Source organism: Haplochromis burtoni, unplaced genomic scaffold (genome assembly GCF_018398535.1).
Source record: "Haplochromis burtoni strain Fernald_Lab_line unplaced genomic scaffold, NCSU_Asbu1 Contig_109, whole genome shotgun sequence".
Lineage (NCBI taxonomy): Eukaryota > Metazoa > Chordata > Actinopteri > Cichliformes > Cichlidae > Haplochromis > Haplochromis burtoni.
The window spans coordinates 1,783,082-1,805,607 of NW_024582470.1; the positions used below are offsets into that span (position 1 = coordinate 1,783,082).

Consider the following 22,526-nt stretch of genomic DNA (forward strand, 5'->3'; position numbering starts at 1 on the left):
GAGAGAGAGAGACACTGGGAAACAACCCAGACTCTCAAGCCAAAAGCCTGCTACAGTAATTGGGGAAAATAAGTAATGTAACTATTGTAGTAATTACAAAAATATCAAACGCTGTCTCTCTGAAGTTCGTCAATAAACGGGGTTTACGATAGCAACAATCTTGCTGCAATTTGTCTATAAATTGCAATTTAAATGAGCTTTCCAGTAGCTATGTACTCCCGGACAGCTGTACTGAAAACAAAAGGTTATTGTACAACTGGAAATCGGAGTAATGTCAAATCGGGGCGTCGGTGATTTTAATTTCTACTGTTACTGTCCTCGATCGAGGACAAGAGGAAGACCACCGATTGATAGTTCAGGTTCAGGTCCCACTCAGTCCTGGGTTTAGAGCAGTTTTAAATCCTGCACGGTGCTCCAGATCTTACATGGCAAGAATCCTTGCACGCATCAGGCCACCGTTGGATAACTTAGAGTCACGTGTCCGGGAATTGCAGTTCATTTTGTGTGATTGCACCTTCAAAGGATGCATCACAAGTACCCCCTTAATGTAGAATTAACAGAAGCTTCCTTAACTAGGATACAGTTGCACACAGACACGCTGCAGAAGACGGCAGCACAGACAACCGAGCAGTAAAAATGGGGGTCCGAGTGAAAAGAGCATGGACCCCCTATTCGCTTTACTCAAATGTACACAGGAAAATGCGTCTCCTCAAAGATCCCTGACACTAACTTGGACAGCAGTCAAGCCTGCTATACAGTAGTGTTAAGTGCCCGATCACTTTCATGCAGTCGCTACGTAGCTATTGTAAGCAGTACTTTACCTTAACGGGCATACGGAGGAGAGGTATTTACAGTTTCCCTGGGAGGCCCGAGAAGAGGAAGCTGTAGAACCCCCAAACTCTTGTCTCACACGACGCTGGTCAGGAAAGTCTCGTCTTTAAATGTAGAAAATATATATTTAGGTCTTGAGTGGCTATGTCTAGGTAGTTGAGCTAGAGGAGGGGATAGAAAGGCAAAAACAGCTTGTCCCACCCGCTCTTTACTATTGCGCAATCGCCTCCTGGCTGAAATCGCACTGGATGACACCAAATCCCACATGCGGCAGCTGGCTGAAGTCAGTAACAAAGTATCATTTCACATAAACAGAGTTGCCAAGAGTGTAGAAACAGGCGGTTTGCAATTTTTTGAAAACGTTTTCCATGTTATCATTTTAAATAAATCAGTGATACCCATTTTCCCCAAGTTTAAAGAGATATTGTAGTTTTAAAAACCCTACGGTGAAGAACACTGGGTGTTAGTTTGGATTGTTCCTTTATGATCATAATACTTACATAAAACAGGACATCGTGTTGCTTAATGGCAGCAAGACAGAATCATTCAAATGTTCATTTTATTCACAGGCAAATAAACGACTAAAACAGAATTCTTGCAAAGCTGAAAACTAAGCCCTCAAATTCTTAAAGAGCATTTGAACAGAGAGGTGTGAGGAATACTAACAGGATGAAGCAGGGATCACAGAAAGATCACATCTGGACTGTTAGGAAACAAAAGTTGGATACCATTCTTTGCCTGCGTGCATCTGACCTTTTAGCTCGTATAGCAAAGATGAGTCTGCTGTACAGAGTTGGAGTGAATAGTGTTCATTCAGGAATCAGAGTCTCAAAAAATAATCCATGTCAAGAACTTCTACACATTTAAAATATTGCCAGCAGTGAACAGTCTCTTTGAGCTGACAATACAAGGCCTAATTTAAGCATCAGTATAAACACACCTTTCTATACAATATTTACAATATTTACAAGATCTTCTTTTTTTCAGTCATGGTCTCAGTTGTTGAGTTATTAAGCTGGGTGACACATCCCTTCTCTGGGAATCCCATTTAGTGATCTGTAATCCGGATGAAAAGTTGCTTCTCCTCTATGATTTGACTTCTAAAAGTGGTTTGATGTCTTTAATCCCATGCTCTGCTGCCACAGCTATGATGTGGTCCAGGGCATTCATTTGGCCCAACATCTTCACAACATCCTTGACCTGCTCCCTGTTGTAAGACATGACATGACATGCACTATGAGCACTACAAAAAATACTCATCACAACACAGCTTAAAAGCACTCATTGTGAAAAAGGAAGAGTTAATATGATAAAACAACACCGACAATGCAATTGTTCCTAAAGCACATTCAATACCGTTCTTGCAGATATAGCTATTAGTAAATTCAAGGCGCCAAGTTGTATATACAAAGCCATGTAGAGGTCCTTACTTTGAAGTGCGCCGCTCAATATCAGACCCGACCAGTGCGCTGCGGTGGATTGAGTTGGCCAGGTGGGTGAGGTAGCGACAGAATGGCTCCAACTGAGGCAACGTCTGCTGGCCCTTCAATCCAGAAAACCAGTGCGATGGCAAGCACTCCACCACCTGAGAAGCATACGAGAACGAATTAAACAATAGCTTTGTGTTATCATGTTCAGCGAGCCACTAATGGTAAAAAGATAACCAACTAACATCTAACACCCCAGCAGAAGGGCCAGTTTTTAATAATCATGCGACTTAAAAATAGCAACTGACCATGTAGTCATAAACAGGTACAACAGACCCCTCCTTCAAAATATTTTGTTTGTGCATGCTCACTCTTTACCACAATGATCTCAGCCAACAAATCTTATTGTATTTTACAAGGTTGTAAATAACGAGTATGCAAGGTGGGGAAAAAAATGATGTATCGATCACAGTTTGTCACATGAGCAAACTAAAATTACTGCCTTACAGTTTGTGAGCAGTAATTTTTACAGTTTGTAAAATATATCATTTTAAACAAAATTTAATAGGTAGGACCAAAGATTTGTGTCACTAATTCTTATATTACCAAATGTGAAATCTTCTCATCTGCTTTGGAATATCAAGGTTTACAGCACTTTTAAAACAAATCAGCTGAAAGCGCAGTTATCAGTTTAAAACTATATATGACAAGTAAAACTACGGTCAGAGAAAAGTTCTAAATTCAGTTTTTCTCAAAAACAAGTGAAGTAGTGATGACTGAGAACCTACACAGACGTAGTGATATCGGTACAATGTTCTCACACATAATATCCGTTCATGATGGATGGAAGGATATTTTGTTAAATAAAAGAAATCTGCAATGCTCAGTTTAATCTGATTTATCTATCGAATGAAATCCACCCCTACTAAGTGATTACATTTTATCTACCTTTTGGCACTTCTGAATATTTTCCTCCCATGTATCTGTGGTCTGCAGTGCAGAGAGGATATATCTGTTGAGAGTGCTGTCCAAGGCCAAGTCTTTCAGAGAGGACATTGATAAGATACCGTCCCACTGCAGGATGTTGCCCAGCAGCTAAGCATGAAGGAGACAAGAGTTAGACTGGACTCAAAGGCAGCAACACAAAAGTACATAATATCAGTGTGAAGATACTTTGATTATCAGGCCGCTGCAGCTGCTTTTCAAATTATACAGATCTCATTGTGTGATCTCCAACAATCAGGCAAGCTATTCATGTGATGCTATCAGTTCAGCAACTGACTGGAGGAAGTAATTTACACACACACACACACACAGACACACACTCACACACACACACACACACACACACACACACACACACACACACACACACACACACACACACACACACACACACACACACACACCAAAAAGAACACACATTTGCACACATACCTTCACACAGGACCAGAACTGCCTCTGATAGAATAAGTAGGGACCACTGTTCTTGTTCTCCAGGATGCTGAATAAAAGCAAGAGAGATTGCTTTAAGCAGTTTTAAGTGCTTATTGTAAATATAGAAAAAATTCTAAGTGGAATCCAAATGTTAATATTGTTATTAATAAGAACATACTTCTTGGGGTACAGTGGAAGAAAGACATCTTCATCCAGAGTCCTCCTGGTCCGTAAGACAATTGTTTTCAATAGCTCCTAAAAGAAAGGGGGGGGGGAATCAAGGTAATGACAGCAGTTCTTCTAAAAAGATCAGGTAATCTAACAGCCAATGTATTTTGAGGAAAAAGATGATGAGGGTGGGGAGTACCTGTGTGTATCGGTTGTCCCCGTGCAGCACAGTGGGATAGCCTTTTAGCAGTCTGTGAATGAAGCTCACAAACCTGGTTGTTTGACTGCTGGAAAGTGGGTCCCACACCTGCTCTGCCAACACTGCCACATACACAAAGTAGAGAGAAATGCATATAGTAGGAGAAATTTTCTACAGGCTTGCAAGCCAAGGACATCTCTGAGCATGCTATGCCTCGAACCTGACAGTTTGGAGAGGATGACCTTCTCCACTATAGCAGGCAGCAAGCCGATGTCGCCATCTCCTTTTTGCAACGTGCTGTTCTCTTCAAAGCCGTAAAACAGCAGCGACTCAAACCAGAGCATGTACTCAAAGTTTGCACACTGCGCCTGCACAGTGAATAGAGAAAAAAAAGATTCCATCACCATTCCTTATCCAATTTCCTTTCAAAAAGGAACTGGTTACACTGATAATACACCCATGCCCTACCTCGAGAGGGTTCCATGTAATCAGCTGCAGACGGACTAAGGGGTTAAAGAGCTTGGGCAGACAGAGGCCTATGTAAGCATCTCTGTAGGTGTTGGCATACTCCTTCCTCCACACTTCAAAGTGGGATTTGATGTAGTCGAGAGAATGAAAGTCCTCCACAACATCCTCAAATACCTTCTTACTTTCCCTTATTATACGATCTGGGTAGCACAAAGAGATCACGTCAGATTTTAAAAAATTATTTTCAATATCAGTTGAATCTCATATGTATGGTACGTAATACATTTATTAGACTAACAACCAATGTAAGGTAAATGCCACAGCTGCCCTAAATTAACAGTATTGATAATTACCTAAATCATTTTTAGGTTTCTGTAACCAGTGTGCACAGGCTCTTTAATCAAAACGATACTTTCAATGCAAAAATATAACTACTGTTTTTCATTCATTTTCAAATTTACTCTTTGTTTACTAAAAAAGGCAGGAAAAATATTAACGCACATCTTTGGTGCAGTTTTTTTTAAACTTATATTCCTAAACAGAAAACCATTTGTTTTCTTGTTGAATGTTATATTCAAATAATTTGACTTATTTCAGAGAAATTCATTGAATTCAGTTTGTTAAATTTAAACAAGATTTTGACAGATTTCTTTTATTTTTTTTTAGTTAACATTGTTGAACACTGCATACAATATACATTTACTTTTTAATGTTTTTTTTTTTTTTTTAAATACAGGAACATACCTCTCTCCATGTTGAAGCTGGTGATGTCAGTAGAAGTCTCCTCGTCATCAGATGATAAGCCTTCTTTATGTTCTGCCCTCTTTCCATTCTGCTCTCTGGCTTGTCGTCGACGTGTCCTGTATCCATCCACAAATACAAAGGAAGCCAAATTAAAAACATGAGCAGAAATTGCCTTTTACCAACTTGGCACTAAGGTGACACTCTCATGGTCAAGACTTAAAATCTGATGCACAGAAAACCTTTTTTTTTTTTACAAATCTATAGCTGGATTCACATTATTCGTTTCTGTGTAACTGTAATTGGTTTCGCATTTGTGGCCAAAAGTACAGCACAATACAGCATTTCCACGGGGAGAGGAATGTGAGAACAAGTTGGTACCTTCGTGCTTCTCTTTCAGCTATCCTCCTCTGACGACTGTGCTCTTGGTATGCTGCGCGATCTCGGCCAAATGAGTCTAGATTAGGAGCCATGACAGCTTTATCTGCAAGAGACAGGAGTAATGTTAGAGCCAGTAATGAGAAGCTAAGCCAACCCATAGCCTCATTCTTATTCTGATGACTAATTCCAAACTAAAACATGGGTACTCAAATAAGAAAGTATAATTAAAGGCTTAAAAATAAATTAGACGATCAGATCAAAATCTGTTTGAAATTTATCAAGCAGGTGAACATATTGCCCTAGCCTTCCTATCTACTGGGCACCACTGGCAACAAAACATATTAAATCCAAACAATGTTTTTATCAATCACTTTTTGGTGTCAATTACTTACCAGGCTGGAACTTCACTTATGGCACAGTCAACGTGACAGATGACATATCACTTAATTTGTTTTTTTAAATGCCATCTTTACACAGTCATCTTTACTTGAGCTGAGTTACAAACACCCAGCTGACTTTCAGATTCGGCCATTAAAGGACAGCCGAAACAGCTCCCTCAACAAAGCTTTTTCCATAAACGTACATGCTCATCCACTCGACAACACACATCACTTAGCTTTAATCGTATTTGTGAGAGAAATGTGATGCGATACAACAGCGTGAACCGCAGACACTCGCAGACATAACACGCACATACAGAGAGCTAATGAGGCCGTTCAAATAAATCATAAAAACCTTCAAGATGGACTGACTTGAAAGGCTTGCAAACTCCGACGATTCATCTTTAATATCATCCTGTCGTCTCTGGACAAGTCGCGTGGCCCGTTGCCTTAGTAACTGGTGCATGGCAGCCTCCAGCTCCAGGACAGCAGGCACCTGAAAAATATGATGCCTTCTGTGACCTCTGACCCAGCAAAAGTGGGACTCCGAGTCACAGGGATGTCTTGCTGAAGGGATAAAAGAAGTGGGATGGACAGTATAATACTGGAACCAAAATATTGCTGGTGTTGGGTGAAAATGTGCTATTCTGGGGGAGGCTCTCTGAAGGAAAGCCTGAACTTAGTGGACTTACTTAGTTTAAACACTGAAAAGTGACAAAGTTAAGGGTCAACTTAGATTATTTGTATAGAAAATATAGTGAAGTTCATCATTTCTACCCAACATAAACAATATCATGATCCAGACATGTATATACTGTATGAAAGCACTCCACATTAATTCATGCTGACAATGGAAGGTTAGTGTCCCATTTGGAGCACAGATTAGTTGAGGAAACATAATGGTGGTGGGAAGGCCAGTTCTTCCATCATTCCATATAGTTGCTGTAAGACCAAAACTAAATTATTCTGTGAAGACATGCATTCAGAAGTAGCTATCTGGACTCGTTGTGAAAATATTTTAATACATACTTGTCTAATCTACTGTAATAATTTCTTTTGCAGCTCGAATTCATCTTTCATAAATCTAGTATCGTATTATATGAACAAAAACTAGTATATATTATTTCTGTTTAAACAGCTGATAATGTTAAACAACCTGAACAGGTATATTTATATATTCATAAATATATTTTTAATTAATGAGAGCAGTTTTGAAGAAACTGAGAAATACCTAAAGTGTGCTTCAAGCAACATATATTTACTGTCACATTTGCTTGTTAGCACTGTTAACTAGCCATAATTATTCAACAGTTAAAAATAAATAAATATAATTACAATTAATCCTCAAAAGACAGCATTTCGATAGACTGTACCCCTTGGAAATCCACATTACGTGGAGATAACACAGACACAAAACAGCATACAGCTAATGAGACTGCAGGCGAATTCTCCCTTACCTTTTCACTGAAACACTCAAGCAAGTCTCCAACATACCCTCGCATCTCTTGCAAGAACTTATATTGCTCTGCATTGTCATTGGATGAGTCCTCCAGCTGCTGTATGGTACGCTCAGAAGCAGCTAGGTCTTCATTGATCTGTTTGTAGCGGTCGACATTTCCATTGTGGCCTGCATGCATTTGGCTGAGCCTGTAGACACATGACATACAAGGACAGAATGAATTAGATGGTTGTAAAGCTAGTGCAATCTTAATTACAAGCTCTGCAGATAGAAAAGTTTGAAGTACACCAACAATAATAAACAGCAACTAGAGAGGCAACATTTTTGCCTCTCTGGTCCTTAGATCTGTGGACTGTGTGTCTTGGTCATCAGGACCACAGCAAACAGAGATGGCAGCAGCCGAGCTGAGGACTGAAAACAGACGTTGGTGCAGTTTTCTACTGGACCTACCTATCCTGCAGGCGTTTCTTTACCAGATCAATGGATACCGGGATTAGATCATTAAGAGAGGCCCCGTAGTGAACAGAACCATTGTCAGCTTGTCCAGTCGGTTTGGCAGTCTGTGGAGCCACTGTACTGTAGGTGTAAGGCATGCTGTAGGAAGAGCCATACGGCTGGCTCTCATAGCTGTTCTGGTAGTAGACTGTGCTGTCTTCTGGCTGACTGCTTTGGACCTATTCATTAGGAACACAGAAAACACAAAACACTTCAGCTACTAAAAATAACAGCATTGCTCCAACTAACGATTAAAGCACAAATTTTCAACCCCATAAACTATTCAATATATTAGGGTGGCACAATGGATCAAATTTTAATTTCAATCATGATTTTGGCTTCCCACAATTAATTAAACATGATCAAGCGATATTGAAAATGCATGCTGCACTATAAAATGCAAAGGCAAATCAAGCCTTTCCTAAACATTGCATATGCTTAACACAGCTGCTCCCTGCACCATGTAGTTTCCTATACTAGCTTGGATGAGGAACAACTTTAAAAGACTGATGTACAGCAAAAGTCAGACACAGTGAAGAGCTTGTGCCCGATCATTACGCATCGTTCGGAAATGCGTCACTCGATTCAAAGCATTTGAATTGAGTGACGTTAACCAAGAAGAAATCATATGCAAAGAGTTCTATAAAGGTGTGTTTGCCTCGTAAAGCAACACAACTTATTCAAGCTGCTTCCAGCTCACAAAGATGCACTGAAATCACCAACACAATTGCATTCCATTTGACCAAAATGTGTGTCCACTACACATTGTGAGTAACAAATTCACATCCATTATGCAGGTATAATGAATGTTGTGAAACACTATATTTTACTTCACAATACCAAAGTGAAAGCAAAGGGTTTGGGTTGTGTGGTGGCAGTCTGAGTACCAATGCCCTGAAATCCCTTACCCTGGCCACCTTATCCAACTCATCCAGTTGGACTAAACCACCCATGTTCTGGGTCTGCCCCTGGGCTTCCTCCCAGTAAGACATGCCCAGAATACCTCACGTAGAAGGTGGTACCCTAGTCAGATGCCTGAACCCCCTAACTTACTCCTTTATATTAGCAAAAGAGCAGCAGCTCTACTCCGAGTCCCTTTCGAACGACCGATCTTCAGCCACCTGGGAACCCATTCTGCTTCTATCTATGACTAACAAGTGAGGCTAGGCTGATTAGTAAATAGACAGCTTCATGACTACAAAAGATTGGTGCAGCATCTGCATCACTGTGGATGCCGCTCCAATTCATCTATCGATCTCTCCCTCCACTCTCTGCTTACTCGTGAACAAGACCTCGTCCCTGACCTGGAGTGAGCACTCCATCCTTTTCCGATTGAGAACTGTGGTCTCAGGCTTGGAGTTCCTGATTCTCCTTCCAGCCGCTTCACACACTTCCAAAATGCTCCAGTGCAAGCTAAAGGTCACTACCAAATTACCTAAATACGCTCAAGCTTCACAAAGATTGAGATGCTCTTACACACCATCTAAAGACATTGTTCCAATATATTCATATGGAAGAATAAATACTGAAATTGCTCCACTTAATTGAAAAACAGAAAAACTCTGATTAAGGGAAAGCCCCAGTTTTTTAGTAAACAATACAATGGCAGCACAGAATCAAACAGTAAGTAAAAACACAAACATCATTCACTGTCAACAGTCACACCTGATAGGAGAATATTTTTATTATATCTCTCTATCCAGAGATTCAGTACATCTTACCTGGGGTATGCTGATCCCTTTCCTAATTTGCTCCTGCTCCCAGCGGCTCACCTCCTCATCCTGTCCGGTATCCAGTGCTTCATCATCACTACCCTCAATACCTGTACACATATGAAAGACACATCCATTTTTAATAAAGTAAAAAAAAACAACCCAAATCTGATTCAGAATAGTAGTCAGTAGACAGCAAGCAGGGACGTTGAATAGAGTACCAATCTCCTCGGCTATCTTTTGTCTCTGGCTTTTGTTCCTGACGCCGCTGAAGCGTATCCTTTTCTCTTCCTCATCTTCGTCATCGCTGGCATCTTGGTCTTCTCGTACCAGACGTTTCTTGGGCGCCTCTGTTTCAACCAGAGGAGCATCACCTCCCAGCTCTCTAGCAAGCTGTCGGCGTTTTCTGGCAGCATGGATAAATGCTGCATCAGGAATCTCCCCTGGAATAAAATCAGAAAAGTCTTCATCTAACTTCTTGTGATGCTGTGCAAACAACAAACAATACAGCTTGTGTGTTTGGGGCATAGCACTAATGCAGTTAAACTAACACAGCAGAGTGGTAGATGTAAAACGCTGCACCTGTTCTCAAGATATCAAAACCAAAGACACTGATATTCCTTGTTACATAACACACAGAAAAACTCCACAGCTATTACAATGCCAATAAACTGTCATGAAAGTGCTCCTGTGATGACAGTCCTTTCAGATAGGTACTGTGGTGGAAGTGTGTGTCGTATATACCTGGTCTCAAGCTGCCAAGTGTAGAAAGTGTGTTGAATGTTGCTCCTGTGCTGTTGCTTCTGGACACTTGACTGTTTGTCTGACCACTTTGACTCCTTGCATCCTCCTCCTGTTCATCAGCACTCTCCACCTCCATTTCTTCCTCTCCCTGTTCACTACTTGCTCTGCTAATAACTTCTTCTTTAACTGCAGGCTGAGCTGGAGCATCTAGAAAAAACAAAAAACAGGAATGCAGTGAAAGATGCATCAAGTCGAGTGAAATCATTTATGGCATAGTTGTGACTGTCAGATGTGGCTGACAACACAACTACTATGGTTAAATAAGGTGGGGGGCCTCTGACAATTAATTGGCTGAAACATTGGAAGTATTTGCTAACGTAATTTAATGTCACAGTTAAAAAAAAAATTATAGTTCTACTGCTTAATCAGGCTTCACCTTATTTCATAGTTGGGCGCTAATATATAGATAAGTAGTAAATATAATATTTCATGGTTCACATGACAGCACATAACGCATGGCATGACAGTAGGCTAACACACCTGATTTGACATCCTGTTTGGTAGATCCAGACCTCTCCAAGTCCTCCTTGTATTCTTTCTTGAGTTGTTTCAGAATCTTTTTGCTGTGATTGGATTTCTTCACTCGGAACACCTCTGAGCCGTCTGTTTACAAACAAGTCGTAGCACAAAGTTAATAATGAGTCTAATTAACCATGCACAACGTGCATGTTAGCTTGGTGGTCAATAACTTTCTTCCCTCTACAGTGCCTGGAGTAGGAAGTGTAGTTTGCGCAGAATATGCAGAAACTGTTTGATAACGATCATACTTAAAACTACCACGCTTTCTCCGGCTAATGTGAACAAGCTAGCTAGCTTAGCATCGGTTTGGCTACCAAAGTTACCTTCTTCATCGACGAAGCTCAGCAAACTGGCCTTCGTGGGTCCTGGCACGGCAGTCGTATCTTTGACCTTCTTTTCCTTCTTGACGGCTCTAACGCTGTTAGCCTGAAGGCCGTTACTATGACAGCTCTCTGTAGTGCTGAGCACTCCGGTAGCGTTGCTGTTGGAAGTCTCCATAAATGGGATTTCGGTAGGCCCAAACATTGTCGGCGCCAGCTGCGGCTGCTGACTCTCCTCCTGCTCATCCTCGTCGGACTCATTCCGACGTCTAAAGTTAGCTCTTTTCGCCTTCTTAAACATTTTTTTTTAATTTACCCGCTAAATGCAACAGTGCACGTACAAACACGGTTCATCTTAAAAATGTAACTCGAGCCGAAAGATGTCACAACCACACACCATGTCAGCCATTTTCTTTCAGAGAGATGTGCAGTGGATGCCGCGGTGCTAGACGGCTGTCTTTCCTCGGCTGTGATTGGCTGTTTCGCTGTCAGGCAACCGATTCTTCTTCGGTGTTTCTCGGGAGTTATTGTCCTTTCTCCACTGAAAGGACTTTTGAAATACTGCCTCCTTTGTAGTTTTAACTAGCTATTGTCCCGCGTCCTGAACCGCATGCGGCTCTTTTAGGTTTTTCCAGTAGTTCAGTGTAATTCCGACAAAGAACGAGGCAAAAAAAAATATTTATAATATTAATATGTAATAACAATTTAAAAAACTGTTTAATTTTTATTTATTATGATTTCTTGTGATTCTTGTCCAGCTATAAAACTGGGCAACCTAGCCGACTTTTATGTGCCTACGTCAAATGATGTGCCTACTGACACAGTGTCCAATTTTAAACAGTCTGTTTAATTTAACAAATTGCTGTGCTGACAGTAAATTTGATTTAATTTGCATAGAGTGGCCTTCTTAACTCTTTGGCCACTTTCTTTCAAGCTAAGCCTTAATACTTTTTTCTGTCACTTCCTAATTGTTCAATAAAAAGCTAAAAACTTTTTTTTATTATAATAAAAATACAAAGTTAAAGTAGAAAAATTGTAACTTTACACTGCGGAGTCACATGTGATTTTAAATCACTATCAATTAGTGCTTTAAATATAAGTAATGGTGGCATGCTAATTTATACTTAAAAGACTGTGTTACCTTCATTCTATGAGCTACACTTCTTTTTCTTCAAGAACTGCTTTTGGTCTGTGGCTCCGCGAGGTGGGGTAGTGCTGTGGGTTCGGGGGCATGTGCCAGGAAAGCTGTCAGGTTGGATCAACTGACTGACTGTCTTCCCTGTTTTAGTAGCTCGTGGGGTCCGAAGAGAGGGAGACCTGAGCCAGAGACATGATGGCTGAAAAGTAATTGCTGAAAAAATAAAATAAAATAAAACCCTCACTTGCCCCGCAACACTGACTATGTCTGTGAGTGTCGTGCCGGGGTCCAAGACAGGGAGTTGTGTCACATAAAGGTTGCCGACCCCTGGTCTGTGGTGTGTCCAGTTGTGTTAGTCTCCTGACGGAATCTGTGTATCAGGTTCTCCCTTTAATGCAAATCTTTAATGTTGCCCCTCTACATGTCCTAACTTTGCAGACCTGTATTCACCACCCTGCATGAAGTCAGGATGTTCTTCACTGTCATTTTTACAGTTAGTAATAAACAGTGTTCTAGACAGGTGATGGTGAACATCTTAACCTACTTCTAATTATTTGTGCTTCTCTGTTGGTTTTGCTGCTTTATATTGTATGTTTTCCTTTTATTGTTAGTTTTATTTTGATGTGAATCACCGGTCATTTACTATATGAATAAATGTACTTACTTTCTTATTAGTTTTGTGCTACAAACTCAATGACATTGTCATTACTTTATTATTATCCTCCAAATTATTCTATAGTCTTCTGCTACATGTTTTTCAGAAACAGTACCTTTCTGGTTCCCACACTAGTATTACATTTTTCCACTCATGAGTTAATTTCAGATTGGTGAACTGTTGTTCATATACTAGATGTTCAGATGAGTTAAAGTGTAGTTCAGTAAATCCCGGTGTAGAGGGGCCACGGTGGAAAATGTCTCACTAAGAAATAAGTGACATAATAACTACAGCAGATTTGTGCTCATTGTGGATGCATTGTGGTCAGATGAACGCTGTACTGGTCCAAAGGTTTAGTCCTCTTTGTGCGTCTTACATTTTATACATTTGCATTTTATATAAGCAGATTCCAGAATAAAGATTCAAACAGAAGATTATTAGGTTTATTTTAAACTGATAAAAGCTTCAAAGTCAGCCCTGCTACCCAGCACCCATACGTTTGGATTTTTCAGACAGTTATTTTGAACAATTTTTCAGATGAACTTTAATTTCAATAGTCAAAAACTGTGTTTATTGAATAATCTGTCAAATTTGCAAAGGAGTGCTTTACATTTGTCCTGTTGTCCACAAATACATTTTTAAAAGCTAGTTATATATTAGTAGTTACAGCCCATAATTACTATTACAAAATGTTCCAAAAACAAAAATTCCAAATTAAATCCAAAGTGGCATCTCTCTTTCTCTCTCTTGCATACAGATCATGTACAGAACTGATGTCTGTTGAAAAAAATCTCTATCTCCTCGACTGATATGATCTTGTCATGAAACGGCTGTGGCAGGCAGGAGATAAGGGCCCAAATGCAGAACTCAAAACACGGAGATGAACTGATGGGGGCTATTTTATTGTTGCAAAAGTCACACAAAAACACTTGCAAAACCAAACCAAAACCTATAAACTGGGAACTAAAAACAAAACACCGGGAAACTAAGGATGGTGATTTCTGGGAGCACAACAGGAGAAACCCACACAGCATGAAAGGATGACACGAAACTGACAGATAGAAACACAGGGCTAAAATACACTGAGGGATAACGAGGGAATGGGACACAGGAGGAGATCACAGCTGGGACTGAGCACACTTGACGAGACTAAGAGGAGACAAGGCTAGAGACACAGACATGAGACCATCAAAGTAAAATGACATGAACACAAGGGGAGCACAGAGAACACCCAAACACTGGAAGAAAAATATCACAAAACCCACAAAACTCGAAAAAGTTAAAAAACATAGACCATAAACATGGAGTCATCAGACTCCGGACCATGACAGATCTTCCTTGGAAACACTTTGTGTGTTTGGTTTTGTGCTGTTGGTGATATTTGTTATATTGTTTGAAGTACTGTATTAGTTTTTGCTCTCTCCTCTTCAGCAGGGCCATGCAGATGCTGAAGCTCACTGACATGTGCAGCACAGAAAGAAGGATGTGTGCAGGTGGGATTGTGTAGTGTCATAAAAGCCCCTGAAGCCTCATGTGGACAGACCATCCAGCTACACGTGGAAAATGAACTCACTTGACAGTATTTTGTAGATCTTTAAATGCATATCATTAACACGTCTACAAATTTACTTATTAACTGAAAAAACTGGAACGCCGTTCTGGATCATTTATTTTAACCTGCTGCAGCCCCTGGATGTTACTGATTTCTGTCTCCTTTTAATGGCTGACTGCAAGCCAGAAATCAGCGAGCCGTATATGTTGGCTCCAGTTTACTATGACAAGTTCAGCAAGTTCATTCTTCAAAGTTCATGCATGCACCTGCAGAAGAAATGGAGGTAGAGCTGGCCACAACCAAGTCTCGCAAAAAGTCAGGGATTAAAAAATATTATCATTTACTTGTCGGTTGAATTTAGAAAGCCAACAACTTTTTGTGTTGTTTTAAAACAGCAAATTGTTTTCTTTTATCACTATACCACAGTTAGCCATTCAGAGGACTTGATGCACACCCAAATTAGCTGATGTCGTCTGTAATGGTAAAATGGTCTGTATTTGTATAGCGCTTTCCATAATCCCTAAGGACCTCGAAGCACTTTACACACTGGTGATGGCAAGCTACATTGTGCCACAGCTGCCCTGGGGCGCACTGACAGAGGCGGGGCTGCCGGACACTGGTGCCACTGGGCCCTCTGACCAGCACCAGTAGGTAACGGGTGAAGTGTCTTGCACAAGGACACAATGACCGAGACTGTCCAAGCTGGGGGTCGAACCAGCAACCTTCCGATTACAAGACAAACTGCCAACTCTTGAGCCACGATTGCCGCCTGTAGTTCTGTACCAACCCAAAAGAAATGTTATGGAAAGTTGTATAATCTCAGAGCAGTGTCACTATGGTTTGTCAGCCCCTGACACACTGTTAATGACAGAAAAAGCAACAAATCTCAAGTGTTACAGTAAAGAGTCACAGAAACGTACAAATCAAACAAACAAGCTGTTGAAAATCGCTTCTGTTTTAATGTATACATTTTGACTTCCTAGGCTCAGCATGAAGAAATTTATTGGACCAACAATATCGGATAAAAATGTATTTTATCTAATATCATCCGAGTGTCTCCTTGACTGGCAACAAACTGTTCCAACTTCTGCAATCTGATAGAAGGTTCCGCATCTTCCGGGCAAGGACAGAGAGACTCAAGAGGAGCTTCTATCCCCAAGCCATCCGTGCCCTAAACACACACACCCGCCCTCTCACATCATCTATAATTGACTGAGACAGGACTCTCTTCCAGACACTCTAAACCAAGGCACAATGTACATTTCAAATTCCTTTAATTTTAAATATGTTTATATTGTCTATCCTGTAAAATAGTCAGATGTCTATTCATATTAATGTACAATTTTTGCACATGTCGAGGAGCGTGTCAGGCTACATTTCACTGTGTGTTATACTTGTATAACTATGCATGTGACAAATAAAGAACCTTGAACCTTGAACCTTAAACCTTGACTTGATCTACAATGGTGTATACTGTTTATCCTCAGCTCAACATATTTGGTCGAATACTGCCACCTACTGTACGAGTTTATGTTTTACCAGAGCTTCATAAACTTCATGATAAAATTAATAAATGAATGGATAAAAGTAATAACAATAAATACATAAACATGTAAATGGCATCATGTCATGTTCTTCTTGTAATCAGAAGGTTGCCGGTTCGAGCCTTGGCTTGGACAGTCTCGGTCGTTGTGTCGTTGGGCAAGACACTTCACCCGTTGCCTACTGGTGGTGGTCAGAGGGCCCAGTGGCGCCAGTGTCCGGCACCCTCGCCTCTGTCAGTGCGCCCCAGGGCAGCTGTGGCTACAATGTAGCTTGCCATCACCAGTGTGTGAATGTGTGCGTGAATGGGTGGATGACTGAATGCCATTTTACCATTTTTTTTCTTCTTTTTTTGACAAGCAAAGACTTTTACATATATTTTCTCTTACATTCAGTAAAATCCCTTGGAAATTATACTTCATATCTTAGCTTATGTCCCACAAATATAGAATATTCATTACACCTAGATATTGTCTATTGTCAGATATTGTGTTCTTTCTGATAAACATGTTGCTACTTATAGATTTTGCTACATTGTGTCTAAATCTTAATCTTTACAAAATAAAATCTAAAAACTATTAAACACTATTTAAATTAACTATAACTTGTGATGACTTTGCACACAAATAAGGTTTTAAATGCTTTTCTCCTGGAAATTATGCCTTTACTGCCATCTTTATTGTTGCAAAATACACCCTTAATTTTGAATTCTGAATTCAACGAATCGCTCTTGCTCTCTCTCTCATGCTTTTGTGGCTACTTGGAATCTCTGGTGACAAAAACCTGGATAATATGAAGTGATCTTTTAATTTGTCACATTGGACAACACTTTGTGTGCAGATCCAGTATCTCATTTAAAAATACATCCTCTTGCTTCACCTCTGAGATTGAAATTGTCACACTAGCAGAACTAGTAGATATACGTTAGTGAACTTTTGCTGCAAACAGTTTTTCAACACTGCATTTGAAATGACCTGCCACATCCTCCATTGGTGTGCAAGTGAGATTGTGTGGTGGGACACATGTCTCTGAGGCCTCAGATGAACAGACCATGCTGCAGCATGTGAAAGATTCACTCACTGGACAGTATTCTGTAAATTTCCATCAGAATTGTTTTAAAGCATGCTCAATCATCCAGTCATCTCTTGAACACCACCAAGTCATTGGTTCAGGTATGTGGATGACACCTGGGTAAAAATCAAATCTCAGGATGTGCCCCAATTCACTGATCCACAAACACATCAAATTCATCAGGGAGGATATGAAAAGTGGCAGGTGAGTCTTCTTAGACTGTGAGATTTCCATCAGTAATGGTGAACATTTAAAAGTTGATTTGTACCGTAAACCTATGCATACGGATCAGTATTTAAGGTTTGGGTCTCATCATCCTCTGGAGAACAAACTGGGTGTCATCAGGGCGAATATCATCCCCACAGACACAGCGGTCAGGGAAGCAGAAGAACATCATATCAAGAAGGCCCTGAGTAAATGTGGTTATCCCAGCTGGACATTTGTCAAAGCTGGGAAGCACCTAAAGAATGCTCCAGGCGTTCCAAGAGAAAAGGACAACTGCTACCTAAGCGAAAACCTTTAGTGATCCGTTATGTGTCAGGAGTATTGGAAAAGCTGAGACACTTTCGGTGTCATGGTGTCTCTGTGGCTATTAAACCCCAAAACATGCTGAGGCAAAAATTGGTCCACCCCAAGGATGCGTAAACAGAGTAATATAGTGTACGCTGTTAAGTGCCAGGAGGATGATGCCATGATTGTGATGCCATGATTTATACATCGGGGAAATCAAACAACCTCTGGCTAAGAGGATGGCACAACACAGAAGAGCTACCTCATCAGGCCAGGACTCTGCAGTCTATTTACACCTACAAGTCAGTGGACACTTTTTCAAGGATGAGGATGTACACATCCTGGACAGGGAGGAATGCTGGTTTGAGTGTGGAGTCAAGGAGAGGCCATTTATGTGACAAGGGAAAGACCATCTCTGAATCGAGGAGGGGGCCTAAGGGTACATCTTTCACCATCTTACAGTGGTGTGATTGCAGCCATTCCCCAACTCTCACTGCTATTGGTTAATGGTCATGGTCATCAATCATATTAATGATCAAGAAACTGCCAGCATTGAAAACAGCCCATTGTTAGTCTTGACTTGATTTTACAAGGTTTGAGCATTACAAGGTTAAAACAGATCAGTGTACAGCAGTGGTTTGTGCTATGGCTCAATAAAAAGGTCAGTATGTTTTGAAACGCTCTGTTGAAAATGAGCTCTATTAAACAAAAGCGCATGGAAAATTTTGACAAAACTAAATTTCATAAAACGACTAATAATTTTGTCTTCACCTGTAAATTAACTGAAGAAAGCCACCTGCTTTAGGTTTTATGACAGCAAATATTTTTCATTCATCACTGTAATATTTTCACCCTTCCCTGAAATCCATTGGAAGTCATACCTCATATAAATATAAATTATAATGCTTATGTTATTGAGAACCTTATAAAAACACACCTATCTCATAGACACTTGGTTATTAAACAGTTGATTTTAATCTGCTTTTCCTGGGTGTTAATCTTAGACTCCCACTCCTCATTTGCCTTTGAATGCCTTCACTGATTCCATACACTGATATTGTCGCCCTTTGATATCTGTGTCCCACGTCTTGCCGTGAATCTCTCACTCCTTTCTTATCAAAGATTTGGCCATGGGAAAAACCATGGCCACATTCAGTTTCATTGCCATTTAAGCTTTACATACACCACCAGCAAACAACAGTTGATAACAGCCACTGTTTACAAAATCCTACAAACACAAGAGGCGAGTGATCCTTGGAGGGGCATTTATTTGATGGTGAGATGTCTCAACATAAGGGGGTTTAAAGGGAGCGTTCAGTTTGGGATTGTGTCTTCTAGTTCAATAAATACCACAATCTCCAGTCTAATATAAAGTGTTAAAATGAAAGGTCAGAAACACCCACAATAAATATCAAATGGACACATGTAATTTGGGCTTAATGATGTAAAATGGTGCATTTGCTCTAACTTTGAAGTACTTAACTCCCCAACCTTTGATTTAAGAAAAAAATATTGATCACTTTGTTTTGTACTTTTATTTTCCTGTATACACTGCAAAACATTTGAACCACCCTTCATTTCTGTATATATTTATTCTGTATATATTCTGCAGCAAAAAAATAGGAAAATGTCAGGCAACGAGTTGACCCAGGACCTGCGAATACTTCTGGTGCTTTTCTCCAAAGCATAATCAGACATGGCCAAGAAACCATTCCCAAGGAAGGGAAACAGGGAAAAGGTTTGCCAAATTACAGAAGAACTCAACTGAAAATCAGTGGTAACAGATTTTAGGCTTAGATCATCATGACTATGAGAGGAGGTAGAGCAGTGAGAGTCGAAACCTGTCTGGCAGCTTTTGCAATCAGAATAATGATCCGAATGCAGTGTTGTGCCAAATACATTTTGCTTTTCCAACATGAGCTCTATAGGCTCCTCTTGCTCATATGTTTTTTTTATTTATCTCTTTATTTATTCATTTCTTTTAGTATTTTTTCAGTTATTACAGTATATGTGTAGCGTGACAATGTCTAAGTTTGCTCTGCTGTGTCAAAGACGAGCAGGAAAGTTCCATCTTGGCACTGAAAATTGATTTGACTTGGCCCATTTTGCATTAGGCATGTATGCACAGTTACTCTGTCTGCTAGTCATCATCAAGATCTGTGGTATTTAGAGCCTGATATAAAACAACAACAACAACAACAACAACAACAACAAACAAATTAGAGTGCTCATTCTCCTGCTAAAGCACATACACACAATTACAGTATCACTTGACCAGTTGTGAATGATTCATATTGCATATTTTGGCCAAATCATCTGCAACTTCAATTAAACATGCAGGAAAGACAAAAGGAAAATATGCTTTTGAGTGATTTTTTTGAGAAAGCGCTCATTATTTAGGAGGCAAAACAGGATTAGAGGTCACTAACTGGGAGCCTATGGCTGTAGCCATCTTTGTCTGCAGCCATTTTATAACGTCACAGTGGGAAAATGATAAATACTAAATGAAACAATACATGAAGTGACTGCTGAATTGCATTTAGCTGCTTTCGTTTCAGGGTTCTGCGTCTGTTCAAACAGCCGTGAGTTATTGGTACACTTGATTTTTGACAGTTGTGCTTTTCCAGCTGTGACAAGTAAGTGCTTATTCGCATTAAAATTCATGTTTGGATATAGACAGGTTGAAAGATGGACAAAATAAAATATGCATAACCTTGCAGGTAGAAGTAAATACCTGTTGGAAACTGCTGATAGACTTTCCCCTCCCCTTTTCTCACAAATGTCTAAAAAAGAGAAAGAAAGACAGAAAGGCCTTACATTTTGGCTCACTTTCGTTCACCAGTCATTATCTCTGGACTATTTCTTTCACTTACCTGACAACAGCGTTTTGAAAAATAGTCTTGAGAAGATGAAAGATTTCAAATGCCTAGCTTTGAAATTGCACCTGATTGCTACAGTATGTATGATGGCATCTCAAACACATTATGGACAATGGAGGCAAGGAGAGGAGGTTATTTCTGTCCTGAATGGTGCAGATGCATACTGGAGACTTCAACAATGTTCAGTTCCGTTAATAAATGCCAGACATGTGTGCTGCTGTTAGTCAGGGTCATTACAGAGCCATTACAGAGACACAGTGCAGTCGACACTGCAGCAGTGATAATAACTGCTGAAATTAAAGTGTCACCGCAGATGAAGCTGGAGTGATATGTTGTGATTAATTAACGACAAGATGACCCTTTGCCATTAAAACAATAATTGGAGATAAATACCTTCCCATTATCTGTAGCATTTCAGTTTTACCGTCCCACAGCCCCATTTTTCACCTTAACGCATATACACCGAAGCACAAAACATATGATCCTGGTATGTAGTGAGGCATTCACGCACAATAACTGACATCGATAAGAGCACGTTGGTTTTGAATCCTGATCAGCTTTGGATTGTATAATCAAAAAAATGTCTTTACACTTTTTTTGTATGTTCATACTTTGGAAACCTGTTTCTATGGGTATTGGTTAGATCCTCATAAAAAAGCCACAAAAAAAAGCCCTGATCCATCATGCCATGGCAGCTTGATATTGGCAGGAGATACTTTTGGTCCTGTGGGTTGCGTGGTTGTCTTCTAAATGGGGTTTGTTGCAGTTAATCCTGTGGATGCTCAGTTTGGGGAATTTAGAGCCTGAGTCAGTGCCTTGGGCTGTTGCTATGTAGGGCTTTCTTACTATGGGAACCTTTACCCCATGTTTTCACTTAATACACTGTGTCCTCTGGTAACATAAAAGTACATTTAAGCAAAAGTTAGGCTTTATCAGCCGATTAAACCAGGCAGGGAACACCACATTGACCTGGTCATGGACCCACAAGTTAAAAAAAAATGGTACAGACAAATTTAGATTGATTGTCATTTTGTATTGCAAACAAGCAGGGACATGGAATTCATCGAATAACCACTTGGGGGCACTGTAGCCCCTTGTAAGATACAAAAAAGGGTGCTTTATTTGTGGCCAAGGTAGACTCATAGTTCACTCATGTATAAATGCTAATGAAATACAATGACATTTCCTGATCCAGTCAATGTATCTGAAACAGGCCAGGATGAATATAGATTACATCAATACTGGCTACTCAAAGGTTCATAAGGCTCATCAAATCATTCCCCTCATCTTTAAGGGGAAGCTGTTGCTAGGCTCTGTGATCATTTCAGGTATTTGTTTGTTAAAAAGAAAGAAGGATTTCATTTCAGGCGAATATCGTTACTTGGTGAATTGTTGTCTGTGTGCAGGGGGCTGTGGTAAAAGGAAGCAGTATAGGCAGTGTCTGTCTTCTTTAAGCAGTGTCGCAGGAGTGATGCCATGTTAAATTCCTCCCCCAGGATACAGTAGCTGTAAAAGCAAAGTTATAGAAGTCAAGGTTTCATTTGCACCAATGGTACAAACATCAGGGTTGAATAACGGAGCTTATTAAATGCACTGGGTGAGCGTCAATACGCAAAATAGACAGAATGAGAACGACTGGAAAACTGTGTTCTTTTGCTTTCATGAATGCAATCATCATTTTATTAAAGGCAAAGCCTGTCTGCTTTTAAAACACCTGCCTTATTTTTGACTGCACATTAACTCTCACACGTGTCCCAGTACTCTCAGGTAATTCTGTGCTTTTAAGACAGAAAATTAATGCTATAATGTGGGCTCCCACACACACATATACATACAGA

The 22,526-nt window shown here is 40.1% G+C and overlaps 2 protein-coding genes across 4 annotated transcripts in view; both read right to left on the bottom strand.

Annotated features, from left to right (window-relative positions):
- slc7a1a (solute carrier family 7 member 1a) overlaps positions 1 to 1,256 on the bottom strand; it is a 33,979-nt gene extending 32,723 nt beyond the window's left edge. For all 3 annotated transcript variants that reach the window (XM_005928000.3, XM_005928002.3, XM_005927999.3), the window contains exon 1: positions 822 to 1,256. The gene's annotated coding sequence lies outside the window, so the exon portion shown is untranslated. The remainder of the gene's footprint in view (positions 1 to 821) is intronic.
- Positions 1,257 to 1,373: 117 nt separating this feature from the next.
- paxbp1 (PAX3 and PAX7 binding protein 1) lies at positions 1,374 to 11,795 on the bottom strand. Its single transcript, XM_005928004.3, has 18 exons — positions 11,345 to 11,795; positions 10,983 to 11,105; positions 10,443 to 10,649; positions 9,920 to 10,141; positions 9,708 to 9,808; positions 7,942 to 8,165; positions 7,490 to 7,679; positions 6,405 to 6,528; positions 5,653 to 5,755; positions 5,275 to 5,390; positions 4,531 to 4,730; positions 4,283 to 4,430; positions 4,063 to 4,184; positions 3,874 to 3,950; positions 3,696 to 3,762; positions 3,207 to 3,353; positions 2,262 to 2,416; positions 1,374 to 2,038 (listed from the first exon to the last, which is right to left on the bottom strand). Exons 1-18 carry the CDS (start codon positions 11,640 to 11,642, stop codon positions 1,918 to 1,920), a joined length of 2,745 nt encoding a protein of 914 aa, XP_005928066.1. The 5' UTR covers positions 11,643 to 11,795; the 3' UTR covers positions 1,374 to 1,917.
- Between the last annotated feature and the right edge of the window lie 10,731 nt (positions 11,796 to 22,526).